Below are 21121 nucleotides of genomic sequence, written 5' to 3'. Positions count from 1 at the left end.
CGAGAAACGGCTGGCCGCTGCCATGTGCCCCGGCTGGCGATATAGAGACTCGGATGGGGCTGGGGCTTAGCTGCGCGTTAATGTCTTCAAATCTCGCGGTAACGGTCGGCTTCCGGTTTGCATCTTGCCGTCGGAAACACGGGAAACACGGCGGACCGTTGCAACTAGTTCGTAATCTAGACCGCAGTGACGTATCTCCACGGGCCGAGGAATGTAAATCCATTTTGGGTTGATTAGATTGAGAACTGTTTTAGGCTGGCCGTAAACAGGAAGACTCGGAAACACAGGCTGCCGCTTCAGAATGATAACGCTTTCGAACTGTTCACTGTTTGTGTCGAGTATACTCGTCGTGAGAAAGTGAAATTTTGTTGGCGAACGTGTCCTCGTCGCGTGGAAAATAAATTTAAGGATTAAATGAAATTTGAGAGAGTGCGTCGGTGTACTATGAAAATCACAACAAGGGCTTAGAGGACGATTTTTATACGCTCGATAAGGGGGACTATCCTGAGAAGAATATTTCTACGTTAAAAAATTTTACCCTTTTAATTTAAAATCGACGCACAGCCTAATCAACATGAGTGTAATTCTCGTATGCTGCTCTTAAGTAGTTAGGATAATTTTAGATATTTCAAAGAAACTTATGTGGTACTAGGAACGTCTCTTGTTTGAAGAGTAAACTTGAAAAAAATAATTAGTTGAAGGGAAAGATTGCGGATTCGCAGTGTACCGAAGGTGATCCGTGGAATCTGAAGAAAGCGCGCAGGGGATTCCAATGCAAACTGAATTCCCAAGACAGCAATCTTGATTGTCCACCGTATAACTAGCTCAGCGGCAATCGCTGTTCTGTTTGCGCTTATAATTACTGTTTGCGTAGCATTGTTCTTAAGCCCAATGCCTAGTGCGGCACCCCAGTTGATAAGTTACCGGGAATCACCGTGGAAAGTCCCCCATTTCGTCGGCGGAATCGACCGCGGGGTAAAAGTCTAATGAAGGAGGTTACGAGGTTACTCCAGGATCCTCTGAATTATTGCGTTAACCTCGTCAGAGGGATAGGACTGGTTCGTTTGTTAGCATTCATGGGCCATTCGTATAAATTTTCAGTTTACTTTACGCGAACTCCAACGGGGATGGCCATTTCCACGCACACCGTTCCGATTTACGATAACGCTTGGAAAGATGGCGGTGGACATTTAACAGCGAAAATTAAAACTTCCATCTATGTTCTTGATGAGGACCGAAACAATTCCAACAACTTAAAAGACCCGAAACCTCGTCTATTCGAATGTATGTTTCAAATTATGCGCAGACGAAGTAATTCCTCAATATACTCGACATTAATATGTAGAACAGAATCAAGTAGACGAAACATGAAATAGAATAATTAACCCTTTGCACTCGAAGCTATTTTAGAATATTTCCATTCTATATATATTTTTTTTTCATGTTATACATACGAAAATGATGCAATTTACTCGTACAATACTGAAGTGTTTAGTAATTTATTAAATACAAACAAATTTAATAATGTAAAAAATCTTTCGAATAATGATACAGCAATTTTTAGTGGCGCCTTACAGTCGCCATTCGAGTGCTAAGGGTTAGAAATTTTCTGTTCCTGGAAGCTGCAAAATGTTTAATCTTTTTCTGTCTGTGTTACAAAATATGTTTCTGTGGTATTATAAAGGATACCCGGTTTATTGATTTATAATATAAAATAATATAAGTTCTATTATTAAGATCTGCGAGATAGAAGACTGCGGATCTTTATAGAATGTATTTTGCACCGATTATGGAAAAATCTGTAGCGAACTTTCGGTTCGTTTCGGTTGCTGATACGATCGTTTTTACGGAAACAAAGGAATTTGACAGGATTTACGCAACGACCTAATAAACGACGGGACGAGAGTGCGACGAGCAGGACTATGACGGGGGTCGAACGATAACGGGATAAGAACCGAGCGCATAAAGCGTTCTCGCCTAATAAAGCCGCCGCGCGGTTTATCTTTCGTTAAGGCCGATCGGACAGTTCAATCTGCCGAAGACCATTTTCATAATCGTTTCGAAAGCACATTCAGAGTTAAGGCAAACTGGAAACTTTAACGAGCGGAGTTTTAAGCCGATTAAACGTCCTCGAACTCCACAAATGTACACAGACTCCTCGGGACTGAACAAGCAAGTTCGCCAGGACAATCAGCTTATTCGCGGAGTTTCTTTTCACGATCCGATGTGTACACAAATGAATCTTCTATGAGAGGACGCGACGGCGAAAGGAAAACCGGGCCGCCGCGCCGGGACCGAGCGCAAAGTAATTGGAATCGGGACACCGTTCGTTGTACATATTCCAGAACTTTAATTAATATCATTCTTTTCCGTCTGAATGTCATTGTGCGCCCCTAATAATTAAAAAATTATTACACTCCGGCGGCGTACAGTAATTATGAAGTTAAAACGAAACTATACCAATTTTTCTATGTGTTATCCTTTAGACCAAAATAATATTCTATTTCGTTGTTGTCGATATACAATAAATACAAATTTTCTTTTTCTTCCAAGAAATGATGACGATGAAGTTCTAACCTGTGCAGGGGTCGTGCGAGGGGTTAACTCTTTGTCAAATTATTCATCACCAACACACGTGTCTAGAATAAAAACTGAACTCCATACATCGATAGAAGAAGGTTTTATTAGAATTTTCATGGTCCGAGAGGGTGGAAACGTTGATCGCGAGGGATGCAGGATTTCCATCGAAAAATTGACGAGATTTCATGGAAGTTCCGGCAGTGATGGCGCTAACGATTTCCCGGTTCATAATCGGTAGCCGGTTCGCATAAAACGTGGCTTGAGCACACGATTAAAGAACAAAACTGTATCCATTCGAAAAGTTCGCCTCCCCCTTCACGGAAGACGGTGCGTGGCGATGGCAGAGCCGAGTGCCGCTAAGTAATTGCCAATTAATCTTCATTAAACCCTTCCGCGTGACTGCAGATGGCTCCGGTGATAGAAAACAATTGCACGTTGCCCCGAAAGTCGGCAGTTAGTTCGAAAGTTGGCTCGGGAAACGCTAGGAAGGAAGGCATGGTGCCGCGCGCGGGGCCGAGCGGATGGAAACGGGGAAAGGGTGTTGCCAAGCGTTGAGAAAAGCCCTCGGTTCGTCTCCCTCGAAAAGCTTAAATCGGCTTCGTATCTCAGCATCCCCGGGACCCTCCTCTTGTATCTCTAATCAGATCATTAAGCCCGCGGAGCGTGCGCATGAAGAAATTTGTCGAGGAAAGTCGCGGCCGTCACGCGCGAATCACCGCCCCGTTCCAAAGAAACGGATAATCGAATCAACATCGAACGGGGCCCCGTGAATTTCTTTTTCCTCGCGATCGCATCGCTTCACGCCAGCCCCCGGCAAACATTTAGCCACACGGCGAATCATTAGCTCGGTTTCAACCCTTCAGGGGTTATTCCCGTTTAGACTCGTCGACTTTGGACAATCTGTGAGATAAAAAGTAGTTAGGTTATTCTTGCTCAAATGTTTCGAAATTCTCTGTACATATTTGTAACACAGTGTAATTTTTGTGCACTTATCTTTGCGAAATTTTGGACGGAACGTTTTTAACGTTCGGGGTCAAAATGGACCCAAGTACCACCATCCGAGGATCAACACATTCTCTGTCGGAGCGATTTTCTATTTGACCTTGAATCCTCCATTTATTAATATTTTAATTTTGTGATAAATGCTTGATAACTAGGCTCAACTGAAAACAGTATAAAGATTAACAGAATTCAAGAATTTTGACGTGAGATTTTCACATTTTGAAATCGTTAATAAAACAATTACGGCAGAATATTTTTATTCCGAATCAACATCCGATTAATGATCATTAATCATTTGAAAACGCACTTTAAAGCGACGCTCATAATTATTCGCGAATTCTTCTGGAAAATATTCGAAGCGACCGCTGCCGTTCGGCAAAAGAAATTTTGTCATTTGCATTATGCAGATGTATCGGTACGAGCGAGCATTGTTCCGCCGTTCGTCTCATTTGTCGGCGTAATTGAATTTTCAAACGGCAATAATTCACGGTCGAGTTGACCCGCCGAAAGCAAACGAAACGAACGTAACAACGGTCTCTAGTTCGTGCAAACAGGCGAAAGCGATCGTGGGGGTAGGGGGGCTCTTTCAATTAGAATCTTTTCGACGGGAATTAAAATTGGACTGCTCCTTGAACCGTGTCTGATTTGTTGCAGGATGGAGGAGTCGTCCCGGGGGTTGCTGCAACACAAGCACAGGGCCGAGCAGCTGAAGCAAGAGAAGACTTCGCTCACGCTTTCTTACGAGGTAAGTTTCGTGGAAATTCACGCATTAACAATTCCATCCGCTATGCGTGGCTCAGGAATAATTAATTCCGACACCCGAAAATATGTTCGCCGTTCATTCAAGTATACATTCGACCCGTTTCTGGAATAAATTCGAAAAGATTTTATCTACCTCGTTGGTAATTTTAATAATTTTATAATCTAAGAGTTGTTTTACTGGTTGGTTTCACACAATAGAGATGACAATATTCTGGGACCGGTACTGGTTGGTAGAGTTCAGGGCCCAGTTGACTTCTGGAAAGTCCGATTTCAACCCTTACAGATCCAGACTTTCAATCGGGGGTGACTACGATAGAGCTGTTACAAAAAAAAAATACTTGAAGGTAAAAAGAAAGAGGGTACCGACAAGTTTCAAGCTGGCTCCGAACAACCATGACCGATCCGAAAGATCGGCGTCGTTCGGCCCCTGTATCGTTATAATTGAACAGTCGCGTGCAGGGATCAATTACTGGCGATCGGAGCCTGTGCAGCTGCCAGAGGATAGAATTATCGAGCGCGGTTGCGAGGTAACTTCCCGGCAGAAAATCGGCAGCCGTTCTGAACAGAAGGCTCTGTCGAGGGGGTCGGTGGTGGGAAATGGCGGTCGAGCGTGTGACGCGGCGTAGGAGGAATGTTGTTCGCTTCGAAAGTAAAATCGAACGGCTAGAGAGAACTCTTGGCAGGCGTGTGTTCGGTTCCTCGTAGCCGATAGAGGGATTTCCAGGGGTTCTGGCGTATATCGGTGGGGCCGACGCCGACATTGAACCGAGGGGATGGGGGGTGGGGTGGGGAGGGGAGGGGGGATCGAGTGACGATCGATAATAAACGGTATTTCGTGGGGGCAGTGATGCACACCCCTCGTCCCTGAATCTACGACTCTTTTAGAAGCAAACCGGCCGTGAACGAGATAGTGCGTACATTCTAAGGGTTCCCGGTAAATGCCGAGCGTTTACTGTTCCTCTCCCTTTTCATTGCACCGAAGCGTCGCCGGTCGCAGTCGCAGTCGCGCCATGGCCGCTCCGCGTTACTTTGTTAAGTCAGGATTATTGGCCGTTGGCAAATACCGTGGACCAGCGTTTCGTCGGTTATTGCGAGCCGGCCCGCAATATGAACTGGAAATTGTTGTACTCGCTGGGAACGTGTACAGCGCCCTCCAAAAAGCTTGTGACAGAGGGACGCGTTTTGTTTTACGGTGGCACCGTGCGTTACTCTTCAAACTCACCCCTTCCGTTGTACAATGAAATTATGGGATATCGTACTGTTATGTGGAACAGAGGGAGGACAGGGAATTGTGTATGTTATCGCTACACTCGATTGAACGAAACTTTATATCACCCGTTGCCGTATTATTTTCTTTACAATCACAATAATTCGAACCTCTTTCACCCGAACAGTTTCTTACGAGGGAACATACTTAGGGGGCGTCTCCTTTAACTATTGAAAAATAATTAACGACATCTAACACATCAGAATTCACTGAGCCAGACCACTGAGCCTAATATGCAAAAATATCGAGTTCTGCAACGTATCCAGAAAATAATCGAAATTGTGGGTAGTTAGTCTACAGTTCGGCCCGCTACGGAAACAGGCGAGTTTCCTCGCGGCATCGTCGATAAGCACGGACAGATAACGAGGGCCCCTTACGGATTCTCTCACGTGCCGATTCGAAACGGCCGAGCGTTTATTGTCGGCGGCCGTTTTCGTTTTTGTACCCAGGGAGACACGATGACACCGCCGTAAAAAGCTTTTCCCCTCCGTCCAATAACAGCCGTTCCGGTACGGGCCGCTGGCCCGTTATTGTGTCTCGCGTGCGAGTTGTCATGCACGATTGTTCCTGGCAGCGACACGAGGCTAGACAATGGTCTTCTTGAACGCCACCGGCCCCCGGTGCACCGTGTATCGAGTAATACAATTTCTGTTCCGTTCGCTCTCGAGCTACCAGCCCCCTGGACACTCGATCCCGATGCGATTAAACAAATCGCGAGCGGTATGGACTTATCCCACCAATGACAGCGCAGACGTTCCGCTATGACGTTTCCATTAGCTCCTCGGCAAGTTCCGCCGAGGCCTCGTGTCGCGAAACAATCGTCGGATATCGAAATTAACGGCGTAAACGCGGAGCTAATTTTGTTTCGCTTTCTGTTTATCCTTCGATAGATAAATGCGTAAGCAAAATATTAACCCTCTTAGCACTCGAATGGCGACTGTAAGGCGCCACTAGAAATTGCTGTATCATTATTCCAAATACTTTTAACATTATTAAATTTGTTTGTATTTAATAAATTACTAAACACTTCAGTATTGTACGAGCAAATTGCACCATTTTCATACGTATCACACGAAAAAAGAGTATATAGAAGGGAAATATTCTAGGTTGGAGAAAATGTTTCGTTTCGGAGTTAAAATAGCTTCGAGTGCGAAGAGTTTATTTTGACCTTGAGATACTGACTGACACTGAGACACGTCGAAAGCCTGCCAATGTTTACATTCGACGTAGTGAGCATATCCTTGAATACGTTGCATAATGGAAGTAATAGAATGAAAACAGTCAAATGTCTCAGCAACGGTAAATTTTAGGACAAATACACTTTAGTGCTTTTATACTCAGAATACGCCAATCTATCGAAATCGAGCATACAAAATTGGACATTCCATTTTAAAAAACGAGGGTAACCTCTATATCTTCTCTACGCCACCACTTGCAAGAATATCATTTATGCCATATTATGTAGTTTCTAAACCCCTTAACGCACAGTTTAAAAAAAAAACCGGCCAAAAAAAATAAATTTTTGATATATTCCGCTTTTTTTTCCATGGAAAAGGCTATATTTTATTCTTGAATAGATAAGTGTTATAGCTTACATAAATATCAATAAAACGATTTCCTTTTCTTTGCTTTCACATTGTTATTTTCAATTCTCGATTATATTCGAGTGTGAAAAATTATAGCAGCATAAAATGCAACGCCGCTCAAAATTATCTCGAGCGTGCAAGTTAAGGGGTTAAGCTCTACAACCTCTGTAAATAACATTTTCTAGTATTGTTTGAAATAACCAAGATATTCAAGTGGACAGAGTTCGTGGTACACACTGTATAGGGCCACTGTTTCTCACAGTCGACGCAGACGATTTTTATACATATTGCATAAAGACGCGCAGTTATCATTTGAACAATCGTCGAGCCCATTCCGGAATTAATGTTATCGCGTAGGCTTCCGATGAAACGCCCGCGCGTTCAGCCCTTATTATACCGGCGTCTATCGCTCTCTCGGCGCCGAGTGCAAATACGTCCTCGTGGTTCGATGCGTCTGAAGCTGTCACGCTGCAGGTTCTCCGAGACCCTGGCGCTTTCTCGAGCCGTTAACCGCCGCGGTGACACCGCCTCAAAATTAGATTAGAAATTTCACGAGGTCGATGCGTGCAATTTAGAGGCGCGGAAGCGGCAGTCTGTCTCCCGTCGCGTCGGTACGCGACGATAAATTACCGCGGGAGACTCGCGTGGAGCAAAGAGCGAGATAGGCAGAGAGAATTAGAGATGGAGAAAATCTGAGGGAGAGAGAGAGAGATCAAGAAACGGGGACTCGGGGAGAGAGAGAGAGAAAGAGCAAGAGAAATAGCATCGAGGAGTCAGATGTGCCGCGGGGGGAATTCCAAGAAGCGGCCAGTTTGTATTTTTATTTTCCCCCGCGCGGGATGACAGAAAATCGTTGGGCTCCCTTCACTTTCGGAAGAAGGGGGTGTAGACATTAGCAAGGGCCGCCTGGCTGGCACGACTGTTATAAATCAGACACACGCACCCTCTATTAGCACCCCTGTCTCCGACAGGTCTCCGCAGCCCTAATTTAACGTTAAACGCCTTTCTGCTAATAACGCTCGGTCGTGTTATTAACTCCTGCTACGCGCTGCAGCGAGCACGCTTGCAAAAAACTACGCCCGGCTATGGAGAAATCTCGATCCTTTCGGAAGACGCCGCGCCGCGGGGAAGGTTTGCATTAAGCCCTTCGCACACGATCCGTCTTCTTGTCCCTTTTGCTTGCGCAGTCATAAGTCGCGATGCAAGACGGAGCATGTACGCGATGAAATTGTCCGGTTTGCCGTGTGCGTGTGCGTTCCGTCCATTGTCCCGCGTGAACGCGATCATCGAGATTTTTCTGCGCATTTTTCGATTTGCTGGATAGCTTCAAGCAAACATGACAGATTTAAGATTACAGTCGCGAGATTCCCTGCAAGAATTTATACAGAAATAAAAATTAAAAATGCAGCATATAACCTCTTAATTGATAAATCAAGACAGGTGGATCCAGCGACTAATAAAGGAGCGGTTGTAGAGAAAATAAATTCTTTATGAACATACTTTCGGTTGGAGCTTGCAAAAATGGGAAAGTTCAGACAACAGAAAAATTGTCTACATCAATTGCACCATTTTGCATCGAACGGCTCAATTTTAACAAGTTGAAGATAGTATGTCGATACTTTTCAATCATTTTAATGTCTATACTGCGTTAAACCTACTAAATTTTTGTCATAAACGCATGAAGACGGGCAGTGTAATGATTAGACTGCGGATTCTTGTGCAAAATCAAAATTGTCTGGACTAATTGCAAGATATAGGCGCCACATAGACACGCAGATCTTATCTTAATAACGTCAAGGTGTTGAAAATAATGCGAAAGTATTTTCAAGTTCATGTTGTTACTATTTTCCATTTGATCTAGCCATTTTGTAATAAATGCATCCCGATCCCCAGTCCAGTGATAATGAACGGAAGGATTAAATGGAGTTTCCTGTGCTCTCTGTTTGCAAACAGGCACGCGTGCACCAGTACCAAGCGCAGATCTCGAAGTTGCAGCTAGAGAACGAGTCGATGAGGGGTCAGCTGCGTGGTTTGGAGGCTGCATGTGCTGGTGAAGTGCATGCTGCACTGGTGGCGCGTCTGGCGACCTTGGAAACGGAACACGCCGCTTTGGCACGGGACGCCGACGCTCAGCGTCGCCAGTACGAGCGGTGCCTGGACGACGTCGCCAACCAGGTGGTCCGCGCCCTTCTATCCCAAAAGGTTCATTGCTATGCTCTCGTTACCACGTCCTCGTCTTCTCTTTTCTCTTTTCTCCTTCTTCTCTTTCGTCTGTCTCCGCGTCTGTCTGAAAAACTATTTACTTTAGAAACTTTCTTCAAGTTTGGCCCGTCGCGTACCTAATCTCTCGGTTGATCGTAACTGGTCCAATTTAATTAAACAAGGAATTTACACAGTAATCTTTCACGTTTTTCGGAGTCGTAACTATACTAAATCTGTTAGCCTTGATTGTACACTACATCTGCCACGAACTATCGATCTCCTAACATAGAATCGCATTCTGAGGATGTATACAGGGTGACGAAAAAACGGCCCGATACTTATATGCCTTACAGTACCCGCCGAGAGGAGTAAAAATGTCTAATTAACATATTATTAGCGTTCCATATCATGATCATATAATTTCGCTTCCGACGCAGAGAAGTTGGAAGTCCAAGATTGTAAACACAAGAGGTGCTCGTAAGCACAAGGTTGTAAATACAAGTCGTAGTACAGTGATTTCTCTATAATGTTATCCTCACTATCGCGGGGTATACCCCGTGAGGGGCCGTGAAGCTCGAAACGCCTCGGACACCGAGGAGTGTAAACATAACACGGCTCGAGTATGTCTCCTGGACGATACACGACGCTGGCTAGACCCGTGCTGTTGACATATATCGAGAATTCACTGTATTTACAAATCTGCAGTGACGTCTATGAAGTGTATACATGCAATGTGTTGCGAAGAGAGCCAGTTACGATATGGAACAGTAATAAATAACAAAAGTTAATTTTACAGAGAAAGGATTGCTTTTAGAACCTATGTTGACTAGACACGTTTTACTACTGACGGTGAGTACTATAAGCCCTATAAATATCGGTATCTTTTTATCACTCTGTATATCACTTTAACCGTTACACGTTTATATTCATACCTTACACGTTCTGTCATTCTCTCACAAATAATACAGCAATTACACAACTTTTAATAGATATTTTTATGAGCGTACCACATGGTTGAACGTCATCGTCCGATCATCCTCGTCATCGATCCCGTTTAATCCACCCGCATCTGCTGTGCTGGAACATCGTAAAGCTACAGAATCTATGTCGCATACAAAAATCGTATCGGTCACGCACAGCTATACTACACCAAAGAAACCAGCATTGCTTAAAAATAATAAACGTCAGAATTACTGGCTAGAACTCTAACATACAACTTTCCACGATAAAATTAGTCAACGTCTAGCTCCGCAGTAGTAGAATTACCAATCTAAAAACCGCATTCGCTCTGTCTATAACATAGCGTTAGTCTAATGCGTTACAAATGCTTTTGCGCGCAATAGAATCTAGCAAACCTGAGTCTCCGGTCTGCCTTTTTGTCTGCTATCGCGCTTTCTATTGTTCGTGGTAGGTCAAGCTGGGAAAAACGTGCTGATGATCGTATTCGTTTCGTGCTTAGGGTCTCAGGGAAGAAATCGGAGCGCTGCAGAGGCGCATTCGCGAGCTCGAAGCTCAAAATCGAGCGCTGTCTGGACTATTGGCACAAGCTGCGACTCCTGGAACACCGTCAGAGCTGATACAAGGGATCCTGGAGGCTGGGCCAGCTGCTGTGGTAGCTGCACTCGGTTTAGACCCTGCTTGGGTCCCTTTAGCCAGGCCACGGTCCCTCAATTTACAGATTCCCGTCATGGCGGCCACGAAGTGTCGAAGAAACAGACCATTGGGTGCGATAACCAACATTTTTATGTCAGAAAACGAATTCGACCAGGCAAAGATAGTAAAAGAAGTTCGTGGAGGAGTTGTCAAGGTCCAGAAATTGTTAATTGTCTGGCTCTAATTCCCCTACAAACTTCTTTCAAAAAAATGTTGTGGGGTTTGAAAGACCTTATGATAGTACACTTATATAATAGAGGGTTAACTGCTATCGATGGTAGGTCGAAACCTGCGATTAGAGATAATTTAAAATTAAATATCCTTTAATGATGCAGCCCAGAAACCGTCGGAGGAGGAAGGCAGCGAGAGTCCGGAGAGCGGAAACAGGGACGAGGGTTACTCGACGATGTCCAGCGACGTGCAGGGCGAGGGTGCCCGGCAAGAACCCTCCCGAGGGTTGGAGGATCTTAAGGAAGCGACCGACGAGACCGAGGCGGATGTTTCGCCAGACGCACGGCTGGTCACCCTCGACACCGGCGATCCGGATGTCCTCTTCCTACCGCTGAACCTCACCGTGGGAATCAACCCGCGCCACAGCTATCCGCCGACCAAAGATTTGCTACCGTATCAACACGTGATGCGCAGCTTTTCTGATAGTCATCTGTGCCTGAAGCTGACCACGACGACCAATTTTACACCGTACAAGCTGCCCAGCCCTATGGGCTCGTCGTCCCTCCTCTTGGTCGAGGAGGAAGGATGGGATGCTGAGTACGTGCAACAGTGGCTCAGGTAGGTTCTAGGATTACAGAAGGATTAAATCCCCAAGGATTTAAGCCCCATCCGTTCCTTACATATTTTTCACGTAAAGAATAATGTTCTGCATTGACCAAAATTGACAGTGATTTTACTGTATTTTGATCTGAAGCAACCCTCCAGAGGACGATATAAATTTTTCCTTCCTCCGTCTTCATAAAACAGCCTGTAAAAGTGAAAAATTTGCATAAAGATCCGCAGTGTAATAATAACGTCTTAACGAAAGCGGCGTTCTAAAGCATCGTCAGGGCGTAAAAGGTTAAGCGTAATGGTTAATAACTTTGCCCTCGGCGCGCATAAAGGGTTAAGTATAACGGTGAACAACCTTGAATCGCCGATGAAATACACAGTCGGCTGTATAGTAGCTTTTCCACGTCGTAATCTAATCTCTCGAGCTTTAAGTAGGCGTTCGAATAATTTCTGAAGCCCTTGAAAATGTACTGGCGGTATCAATGCAATTTGTGTACGCGAGATAAGAGAGTGAAATTGAATTCGCCGGATAAAAGAAACCTCGAGGGTCGGCGAGGTCGGGGGCCGTTAGCGTGTTCAATTTAAAGAAAGACACGATCGCGGCGGCGATTAAACGGCGAGATAAATTTCAGGTTGGACGACAGCAGGAGTGCTCAACAACATCGGGATCTCCTCGAGTTGGAATACGACAGAGCAGAACTGGAAGATTGGAGTTTCTCGTTGTCCACCGAGGACCTTGTTCAAAATGAATCCATGGTATGGAAGGAGCCCGCTACCACCACCACCCCCGCCCTCCCGGCAATCAAGGAGCATAATCCCTTGGAATTGGAAGAGGACGCGAACGAATGCTTATGGAATGGCGCCAGTTACCTCGCTGATAGAACGGGAGGAGAATTGGTATGTTGTTACAAAATAAACTGAACGCAATTGATATTACGCCAGACACTGGCCCCTTCTAAATATTACTTCCGCTATTCCTCTTCAACGATCCATTTCCTCAAAAGGAGGCATAATTCCGCGAAATTTAAAATCGGATAGAGACTTATTTTCTCTAGGAACATCCTAGAAGTTCTTATTCGCATGAACACAATTTTATTTTGCGCGGTACGATCACTTTTACGAGTTTCACACCGTCCGTGGAATTTTCTAAAGAAGAAGAAGAATTTTCTATAACTCTGACGTCGAACAATCAGAAATCTATCAATCAATCAATCAAAACGTGGACGAAAAATCGGAGTACACAGCAATAAGAGAGGACAAGTTCCTCAAGTGGTTGCTTCGATGTGGCCGTAGCTGTAGCTTGAGAGTTATAATGAAAACTTGGGTTTGCTGTGCAGGTTGCGCTTCTAATGGATGCCAGAACGACCGGATCGTGGCCGTACGCCACAAGTCCCGGAGCTTCGTGGAGCAGCGAGGATGGGGCGCTCGAGAACTCGAGCAAGAGATCATCCGCGGCGTTATCCGGCTGCAGCGACGACCCAGAATCTCCTTCCATTGGCACGGACTTCACCAGAGACTTCTACAGGCTGGTGAAGTTTGAGAGCACGAAGAGCTTGGCCAGCACTTCGTCGAGAAGCGGAAGACCGCCACCAGACCGAGACCAAGCCCTGCAGAGCGTTCTGTCCTTCATCGCCGAACAGCAAATGTATCTAGCCGAGCTGCCTAGCAATCTCTTGGAGCAGAACAACGCGTCTTCGACAACGGATGGTTCGTTTTCTCGTTTCATATTCGCAGATTTCCAAACGACCACCTAAAAGAAAAAGAAACAGTAGAAGACAGACGGACAAAAGACTGGAAAAATAGTGATAATAGTGATAATAGTGATATTAGAGAAATTTAATAAGAAATTATTGACTTTTGTAGTTCTGGAGGAGGCTAGAAGCAAGGACGACTGCGGAACCGAGGCAATCTGCACGGATATCGAAACGTCCGTCGATCAGGAGAACAGTCATGGAGAGAATGCCGCCGAAACAAGCAGTAACGATGATCTGCTGGATCAGATACCTGTGCCGTCTCTGGCACCAGAGGAGAGAATAATCAGTGCAGTGGCTTGTAACGGCGGCGTCTCTTACACGACGGTTGCGCCGTCAGAATTAGGCGCTGTCCCCGAAGAAGATGAGGAGGCGGCCACTTCCTCTACACCTAGCACGGTTGTAAGTTTTTTCCTAGCCCACAGCCTGTTTCAATCAAAATTACAGTGCCCCTCGAACAAGATCCAAGCGTACTGGATGACTTAACTCTACAATGGTACCTTGGAGTCTCTGAAGACCCCTATCCAACGTCGCGTTTCCCCTATCTAACGTTGCGATTATATTTATGATAAAAATGAATATGAAATTGTGAGAAGGTTACATTAATTTAAGAATGTCCTTGGATTGTTTTCGACAGAAAAATTATTAAGAGAATACATTTGTGTGTAACTTCTGTTAAACAGTATACCATTTCCGGGTTAAGTTTGGTTAAACCTTTTGCGAAATTCGATTTCAAATTTCACTCAGCTTTATTCCACAAGATTGGCTTTGTATTGAGACATTGAAACTTTAAAGAATCGGTGATCGTAAAATGTCCTGTTGTCACGCAAAGAATCTTCTGACGACAGGTCAGTCCAGCGAGAGCACCCCTATTGATCGAAGGCAGGAATCGATCGTTGAGCTTCCACGAACGCGCCACATCGAAAGACGTGATAGACGAACTGAATCGAATGATCAGAAAAGGCGAGGAGACCCTAATGCAAGACAGCCAGGTGCCGCTCGAGAAATTGGACCTTGCTTGCTGCTGTCCTACTGGATGGGTTCACGTTGAACGAGACATTGACTTCACCGACCCAAAAGTAAGCTGCAATCAAATACGTAGCTTTGAACAAGAACTCCCCTGAACTCGGTCACTCGTAGACCGCGAGTTTTATCCATTTATCGCAAAAATTAAAAGATCAAATACAAAGCTAGTCGTTTCGAAGTCTCCTCGTAAGATCGGCAATTTTTCGTTCATAGTCCAATGTTTATTCGTCATCAAGGTGATTGATGAACTTTCGTATCCTCAGGCAAGAGCCAATCTTCTAGACGTGATGCTAGCAAGCAGCGAAAGTTCTTCAGCGGCATCGAGCAGCGGATCAGCCGGAAGTGACTCGGGGGATGAACCACCGGATTACCGTCACTTGCACAGACTACACCGACACCGACGTCAAAAGAAAGGTATTTATTAACGATCCTCTCTCGAGGGCATATCTCTTCCGTCCAATCTTGCACACCACTCTGAGATATTCCCCTCTAATGACTGTACCTTCCGCTTAACACTGTTGTCGAGATGTGTTCGTCGGTATCAACTTGCGACACGATTGTGATCGAAGTCTCTCGAGTACTTTGTCTTCGATCGATGATCAACCTGTATCTACGTTGTGATAAAAATGTCGATCGTTCATTTCTTTCTTGTCTCTTTCATTGTTCCGAGAAATATACTGCGAACAACAACACATCTTCTCACAATCTTGTTTTGTGAATGCAATATGAGAGACTCGCTTCCGCTTCTTACATTCAGAATAACATCACTAACAAACATGGCAAAATCACGCTAATATACGCTACACATCGCTAAATCATCGAACTAATCGTTCAATTCTCAAATCAGTCATCGAGCTGTATTAATACATCCAGATGTATTCAGCAACGATGGGACTGCGTGTCCCCAAAACAATGATCTCTTCAATCCTAGCAGAGTACAGAGAACTTAACGTTCGGTTGGCTGAACTGTCTTCTCGTATTCCCTAACAATTACAACTTTGTTCGATGAATATCTCTACCAAATACATATATACGATACAAAACAATTGAGGAAGAGCGAAAAGATCATTTGGCGAATCGAACGATTGTACAGCGTGGCGCGTATGTTAGCGTGGGCGGTGCACTAACGCGTTAACACGTTACGACCGTTGACTACTGACACCCGTCACCGTAGATACAGTCGCAATAAAGATAAACAAACACACACATAAACACACAAACACGAACGCTAGAGTAGCCCTCGCTGTACATAGCCTTTTCCACGTTTTCTGTTCAGATGGTAGCTCCTACGCGGTGTGCTTTGATTGTCACAAGAAAAGCTACGTAGTTCGGCTTAGTGACGATCAGTTTCTGTAACCGACATGCCTGTTGGGAGGAATCGTTCCGCCGGGACCTACATTCCAACGTGAACTGTACGGCTACAACGGATTTTCCATTGGCTTACTAACCGATTATTAACAAGAAGACGTTAGAACGAATTCGCTGTCGGTCGCCTTCACGCAATTCCAACTCCCCTGGCCAATTTTTCCAATTAGTCTTACCGTGAAGTTTGGCTTGTTAATGCTATCCTGGTGTGTCTTACACTGTCTACAACTTTCTTTCGAGCAATACCGTTGAACAAGTTGACAACGTTTCTAAGGAGCTACGGAATTGCGTCAAGGGTCGGATAAAACAGTTACTTTCTCTCTCATTCTATACAAGATTGGTACTGTCTAAACACCATTGGCGGGTACTCGACTGTTACACTGTTTTCGCTGCTCTTCGCCATTCCTCTATTATCCACTATTTCTCTTGAGCTGTGTTAACACAAAATCTTCTAGCTCGACTATTCGGTGGCTATCGGCACTCCAAGGTCCTTTTCGCGATGATAATCGCTAGACCGCGGATTTCATGCATTTGTGGTAAAAATGAGTAGGCAGATTGGAAGAATTTAAGAGCTACAGCGTATTGGTCCGAGCTTATCAAAATTATTAAAAGGGAAACGAAATTTCTGTTTGACACCTGTTCATTGTAATCGATGCAGGCGATTTGTATTCTGCATGAATATCCGCAGTCTAATAATAACAAGGTCGAGCTCGGAGTATTAAGCTGTTGACGAGGATAATTAGTACAACCTTGAATGGTCAACACTTCTTTTGATCGATGCATTGCCGTAACACAAACTTCGTTTCTTCCAATCGTACTACATCAATCGTAGCAGACGCGTGCTCTCTATCGATACCCGCAACGAAAAGACAATGTAATCTCCACCTTTTCCTTAACACGTTCGTTACCGCTACAATCCTGTTACAGAAACGTTTTTAGCTATACATTGAGACAGATCGAAGCATTGGACGATTGCAAAAGTTCCTGCCCGATTTTCAGAGACTTCAAGACTTTTTGGAAGAAGAAGACACGCAGTTTTTACGAGAAAGGAAACCAGCAGCTTGTAAAAACGTTGCGCGACAATTGCAGAAAATTGGCACGAACTTTTACAATCATCTAATATTTTCTCTATCTGCGAATCCGTCGCTGTACTCGGAGACAACGAAGTAATAAATCCAGTGGGAACAGCCATTTTATAGTTCTGGATCAGTTAGGATCGCAGGTACCGCCTTCGGCGTGTAATAAATCTTGTCGTGGCATTGTCATCGACCCGCTGGATTTACCATTTCGTGCATCGAAGCGTACGTTCGAGCTCATGCCAAAATTGATGCTGGTAGCGAACGTGTTAAAGTCAATTGTACTGCGGATCTTTACGCGTTCGACGGTATGTATGGCTCGTATTACAGTGCTGTCCAGCAAGCCTTGCGGCGGGCATGAGTGAGGGCAAGGTTACGGGCAACTGGGGTCATTTGATTCGAACCGGGAGAGAAAGATTGTCCTCACATGCCAGTCGGCCGAGCATCATTTCATACAATCTCGATATAACCGAGATCGCTGTCACCGTCATCAGCCAATAACGTGCGATGGATACACGCGAAGTTGCTCGAAAAGGCGTGGTTTCTAGCCCGCCGATTTGTTTACGTCCAGAGAAGTAAAATACACCCGCACGGGCGACAGCTGAACAGCTCTGTTACAATCGGGCGCAATCTTCCCAGTCACGAATGGTTGGATTAGCATAAAGATCCGCAGTCTTCTGATAGAATGCTTCTCGCGCACACGAGGTCAAGTGCCAGCCAATGCGAACTGTCCCGTTTCGAGAGGGTAGACGAGAGAAGTTAACTGACGGGGCACTTGTTGCGACGCATGTCGACGAGAGGGCGGAGAAAGAGACGGACACGTAGTTGAACAAAAGTAACGGATAACGAACGAAAATACGTGAACGAAAAATGATACACGACAGAGACGTGCGAGGGAGAGAAAGAGAGAGAGGGGCGGTGATACGTGTGAGAGTGCTAAGCCGAGCTACTCTGTGTCTGCTAGAGCCGGTATAGGAAGAGAGAGAAAAGAGATCAAGTGAGGTCTGAGGCATGTTGACCCGCTGCGCTTGGTTTCTCAGCATCGGCGGCCCAGGCACACCGTGTGCTGCGACTCCCGTCGACCTGGGGCTCTTCAAGGCCGTCGATCATCGGACGTGGCGACGACTTCTTCGTCCGATACGGGGACAAGGAACGCGAAGCTGTGGCCTCCTTCGACTTCCTCGACGAGTTCGTGGTGCCCTCGTCGACCGGATCCGACGCCAGTCTCATCGATCTGGACGACGCACCGTCTGCCGAGCTTCACAGCGACATCATGAAGCTGTCCCCGCTCTCGGATCAGCTTCGAGGCAAAACCCTCCACTGATCACGCACGCCGAGCGAGCATCCCCGTCAAGGATAGGCAAACTGGTTGCTCCGATGACCCACGCTTTGCAGGATTTGTTGCTGCGTTCTCCTTCTCCTAAGATTTTCTGAAATAGATGACGTTCCGGCACGCTCGTCGGCGAAATCTTTGGTACGAATGGATTTGTGGCGGGAACGATGGAACGTGATATTTTTGAGATTTTTCAACTAATCATGGAAGTCAGGGCCCAAGGATTACTTTGTTACTGTACTTCTGGCGAGCACGCGGGCCCCCACTTCCTTGATCGGGTGTATAAAACGTTGATCTGACAAATCTCAAAAAACAACGCGCTCCGGCATTCCTGTCATAAATTTATTCGTCCAAAGATTTCGCTTGTGACGTATGTGCCGGAACAGGTCGAATAGGGTAAATATGGGCGATATGAGACCGCACGTGATATGGAACCTCTCGATAAAGTAACTTAGAACGATCTATATACAGAAAGAGTCACTTAACCATTGGATGCAGAATGCTTATGTTGCGGTAATAGCTATAATGAGTTCCAAAAAATGAAATATATTTCTTTGTCCTTATCATCTATGTAGAAAATACTAATTTTTCTTCTCAGAAGAAGAGGTGCTCCGCTGTGTAAAATTGTCGATTCTCGATTCATTGAATTTTTGTAGTATAATTTCGAAACGTTTGAACTTCTTTTGTATGTACAACTATATATTCATTTCTTTATGCCCTTACACAGGATTTTATTTTAAAAAAACAAACAAATTCCTAATTTTGAAATCAGCTGTTCCATATTACCAATGTTTACCCTGTTTCTTTTTCACGGACCCAGTGTTCTCCGAGAATCGTAAACTTCGTGAAAGCTGTAACACTATAGATCCTTGGGCTGTGTCAGGCCCATCTACGGAGAAACTGTCCTTTCGATACACTGATTTTGTACCAAACTGAGACACTAAAGTAGGGGTCTATCGTAGAAAATCCCACAAGCCTCAGAGCTTACGATTTCGGACAGCACTGGTTCGCGAGGCCAACGATCGACTCGTTTTCGTTTGAAGTACTTAGTCCTCGGGTTGTTTGTGTAGCAATCATTCGAGCAGAGAAATCGTAGGCGTTCCCTCTCTATAAGCGCGCGCCCTCTATAAGAGCGTCGCCATAAATTACAGTATCCACGAGAACAATGCCCACTGGCTCTTTATAAAAATCGCAGAGCGACGTTGTACGGAGGGAACGACGTATCATTTCATTTAGAAACGTTCGCTGTAAAAACCGTTTGAAATTCTTTTGTTTAACGACTGAACGTCCGTGTAGTTTAGCCGTAGCAAAGTTAAATGTAAATGTTTGCTAGATAGAAACTTAGGGTAGTATCCGCGCCGATGGAGGAGAATACGTTTGTGGGGAATGGTTTTGAGTGTATCCTCCTCGAATGGCGCCGTTCTGACAAGTGTACAGGAATCGAATCAATGAGACGTACAGTTTGCCTATCGACGAGGAATCTCCTCGACGTGTGCACGAATCTGATCCCCAGCGAACTATTACTTGCTAAACAGTCCTGAACTCGCTCCCTACCAGAGTCTGTAAATAGGCTACTTTAAATATGACCCATCATCCGATCGGATCTTCGATGCCTATGATTTTTATATATATATATATCCCCAAACGACACGCATCGAATATAGCCATTGGGATAACACCGATACCCATCGCCGTCATTTTGTTCGGATGGCCGAAGTAATTTGCACACCGATGCGTAGGTGTCTTAACCTTTCCCGTTGTTCTTTTTTTTTTTCTTTTTTACGTTCGAGCTTCCTCTTTTCAGCCGAAACATTCGACGAACTGGCACGCTCAGAATCGATTTCGTCCCTCGTGCGAGCGAATGATCTCAGCTCCAGCGATTTCCCGCGGTGAAAACACGACTCTTCCTCGGCTACGATCGAAGCAGGCGGCCGGAAGACAATTTCTTGTACTTGAAATACACTCTTGCTCACAAGACGGAGGGTAGACTCTTCTTAATTAGCGTAATACGGAAACGTGGCCGGAACGCTGTTAGAGCTTAGTGTAGACTGGTATCGTGACCATATTTCACGGCCGCGATCTATCAAGCAGATCGAATCGGGAGTCGTTTCAAGCGTTTCCAGTGCTTCCATCGGCGATCCCGTCGAGCCGGATCCCGATAAACAATGGCGGCACGGGTTTCAACTCGAGACCGTGTCCGTTCGAAAGCTCGCGTTACGCACAGCAAAACGAAGAAGAGAGAGAGAGAGGAGATTGTTACTTCGAAAACGAGAGTGAAGGAACGCTGCGAGCGACTGAGAAGTTTCTACGTTTTTCAACAGAACCCGGCGATTGGAGCGCGACGCGCGTCATCTTCCGAAACCTTTGAGCTTAGAAACTCTAGACTAAGGGCCGCTCGACGATTTTTTATGAATTTTTACTATTTCCTGGACGATCGTCGACAAACGTGCGAGACACGCTGTAATCTATTCGTTGCTCGCGTTGAGAAGACGCGCCGCGTGTTGACATTTTTGAAAATTTCACGCGTGAAACAGAGTAGAAGATACGCGTGACTCATAGATGATAGAGAAGAGAACGATCCGCGATTAACGTAAGTGCTTATGTCGTGAACGAAACGCTGTAACGGACGGACATTTCGTCGCGGTTTTTACGGATTTCCAGACTACGCGAGAAACGGTAACGGGTTCGGAAAATGAGCTTGCGATCGGTCGAATTCAATCAGACGAAAAAAAAAA

General features: G+C 45.2%; 1 protein-coding gene across 6 annotated transcripts in view; it reads left to right on the top strand.

The window, feature by feature from the left end:
- LOC143353678 (uncharacterized) overlaps window positions 1-20554 on the top strand; it is a 448475-nt gene extending 427921 nt beyond the window's left edge. Inside the window, exons 6-16 of one of the 6 annotated variants that reach the window (XR_013082192.1) lie at window positions 4237-4327; window positions 9151-9399; window positions 10859-11123; window positions 11388-11841; window positions 12468-12732; window positions 13173-13542; window positions 13699-13988; window positions 14435-14665; window positions 14876-15026; window positions 15889-16024; window positions 18018-18229. Coding sequence is in view for 5 of the 6 variants with exons in the window: in XM_076787167.1 (XP_076643282.1) it covers window positions 4237-4327; window positions 9151-9399; window positions 10859-11123; window positions 11388-11841; window positions 12468-12732; window positions 13173-13542; window positions 13699-13988; window positions 14435-14665; window positions 14876-15026; window positions 18094-18377 (2650 nt within the window). In the remaining variant the exon portion in view is untranslated. Of the gene's footprint in view, window positions 1-4236; window positions 4328-9150; window positions 9400-10858; window positions 11124-11387; window positions 11842-12467; window positions 12733-13172; window positions 13543-13698; window positions 13989-14434; window positions 14666-14875; window positions 15027-15888; window positions 16025-16976; window positions 17193-18017 lie in introns of those variants that run through there. The other 5 variants (XM_076787169.1, XM_076787168.1, XM_076787167.1 and 2 more) reach the window with 5 other exon arrangements.
- The last annotated feature ends 567 nt before the right edge of the window (window positions 20555-21121 follow it).

The sequence above is a fragment of the Halictus rubicundus genome, chromosome 4 (genome assembly GCF_050948215.1).
Source record: "Halictus rubicundus isolate RS-2024b chromosome 4, iyHalRubi1_principal, whole genome shotgun sequence".
In the NCBI taxonomy this organism is placed as follows: Eukaryota; Metazoa; Arthropoda; class Insecta; order Hymenoptera; family Halictidae; genus Halictus; species Halictus rubicundus.
This window is presented reverse-complemented; position numbering and strand designations above follow the sequence as displayed.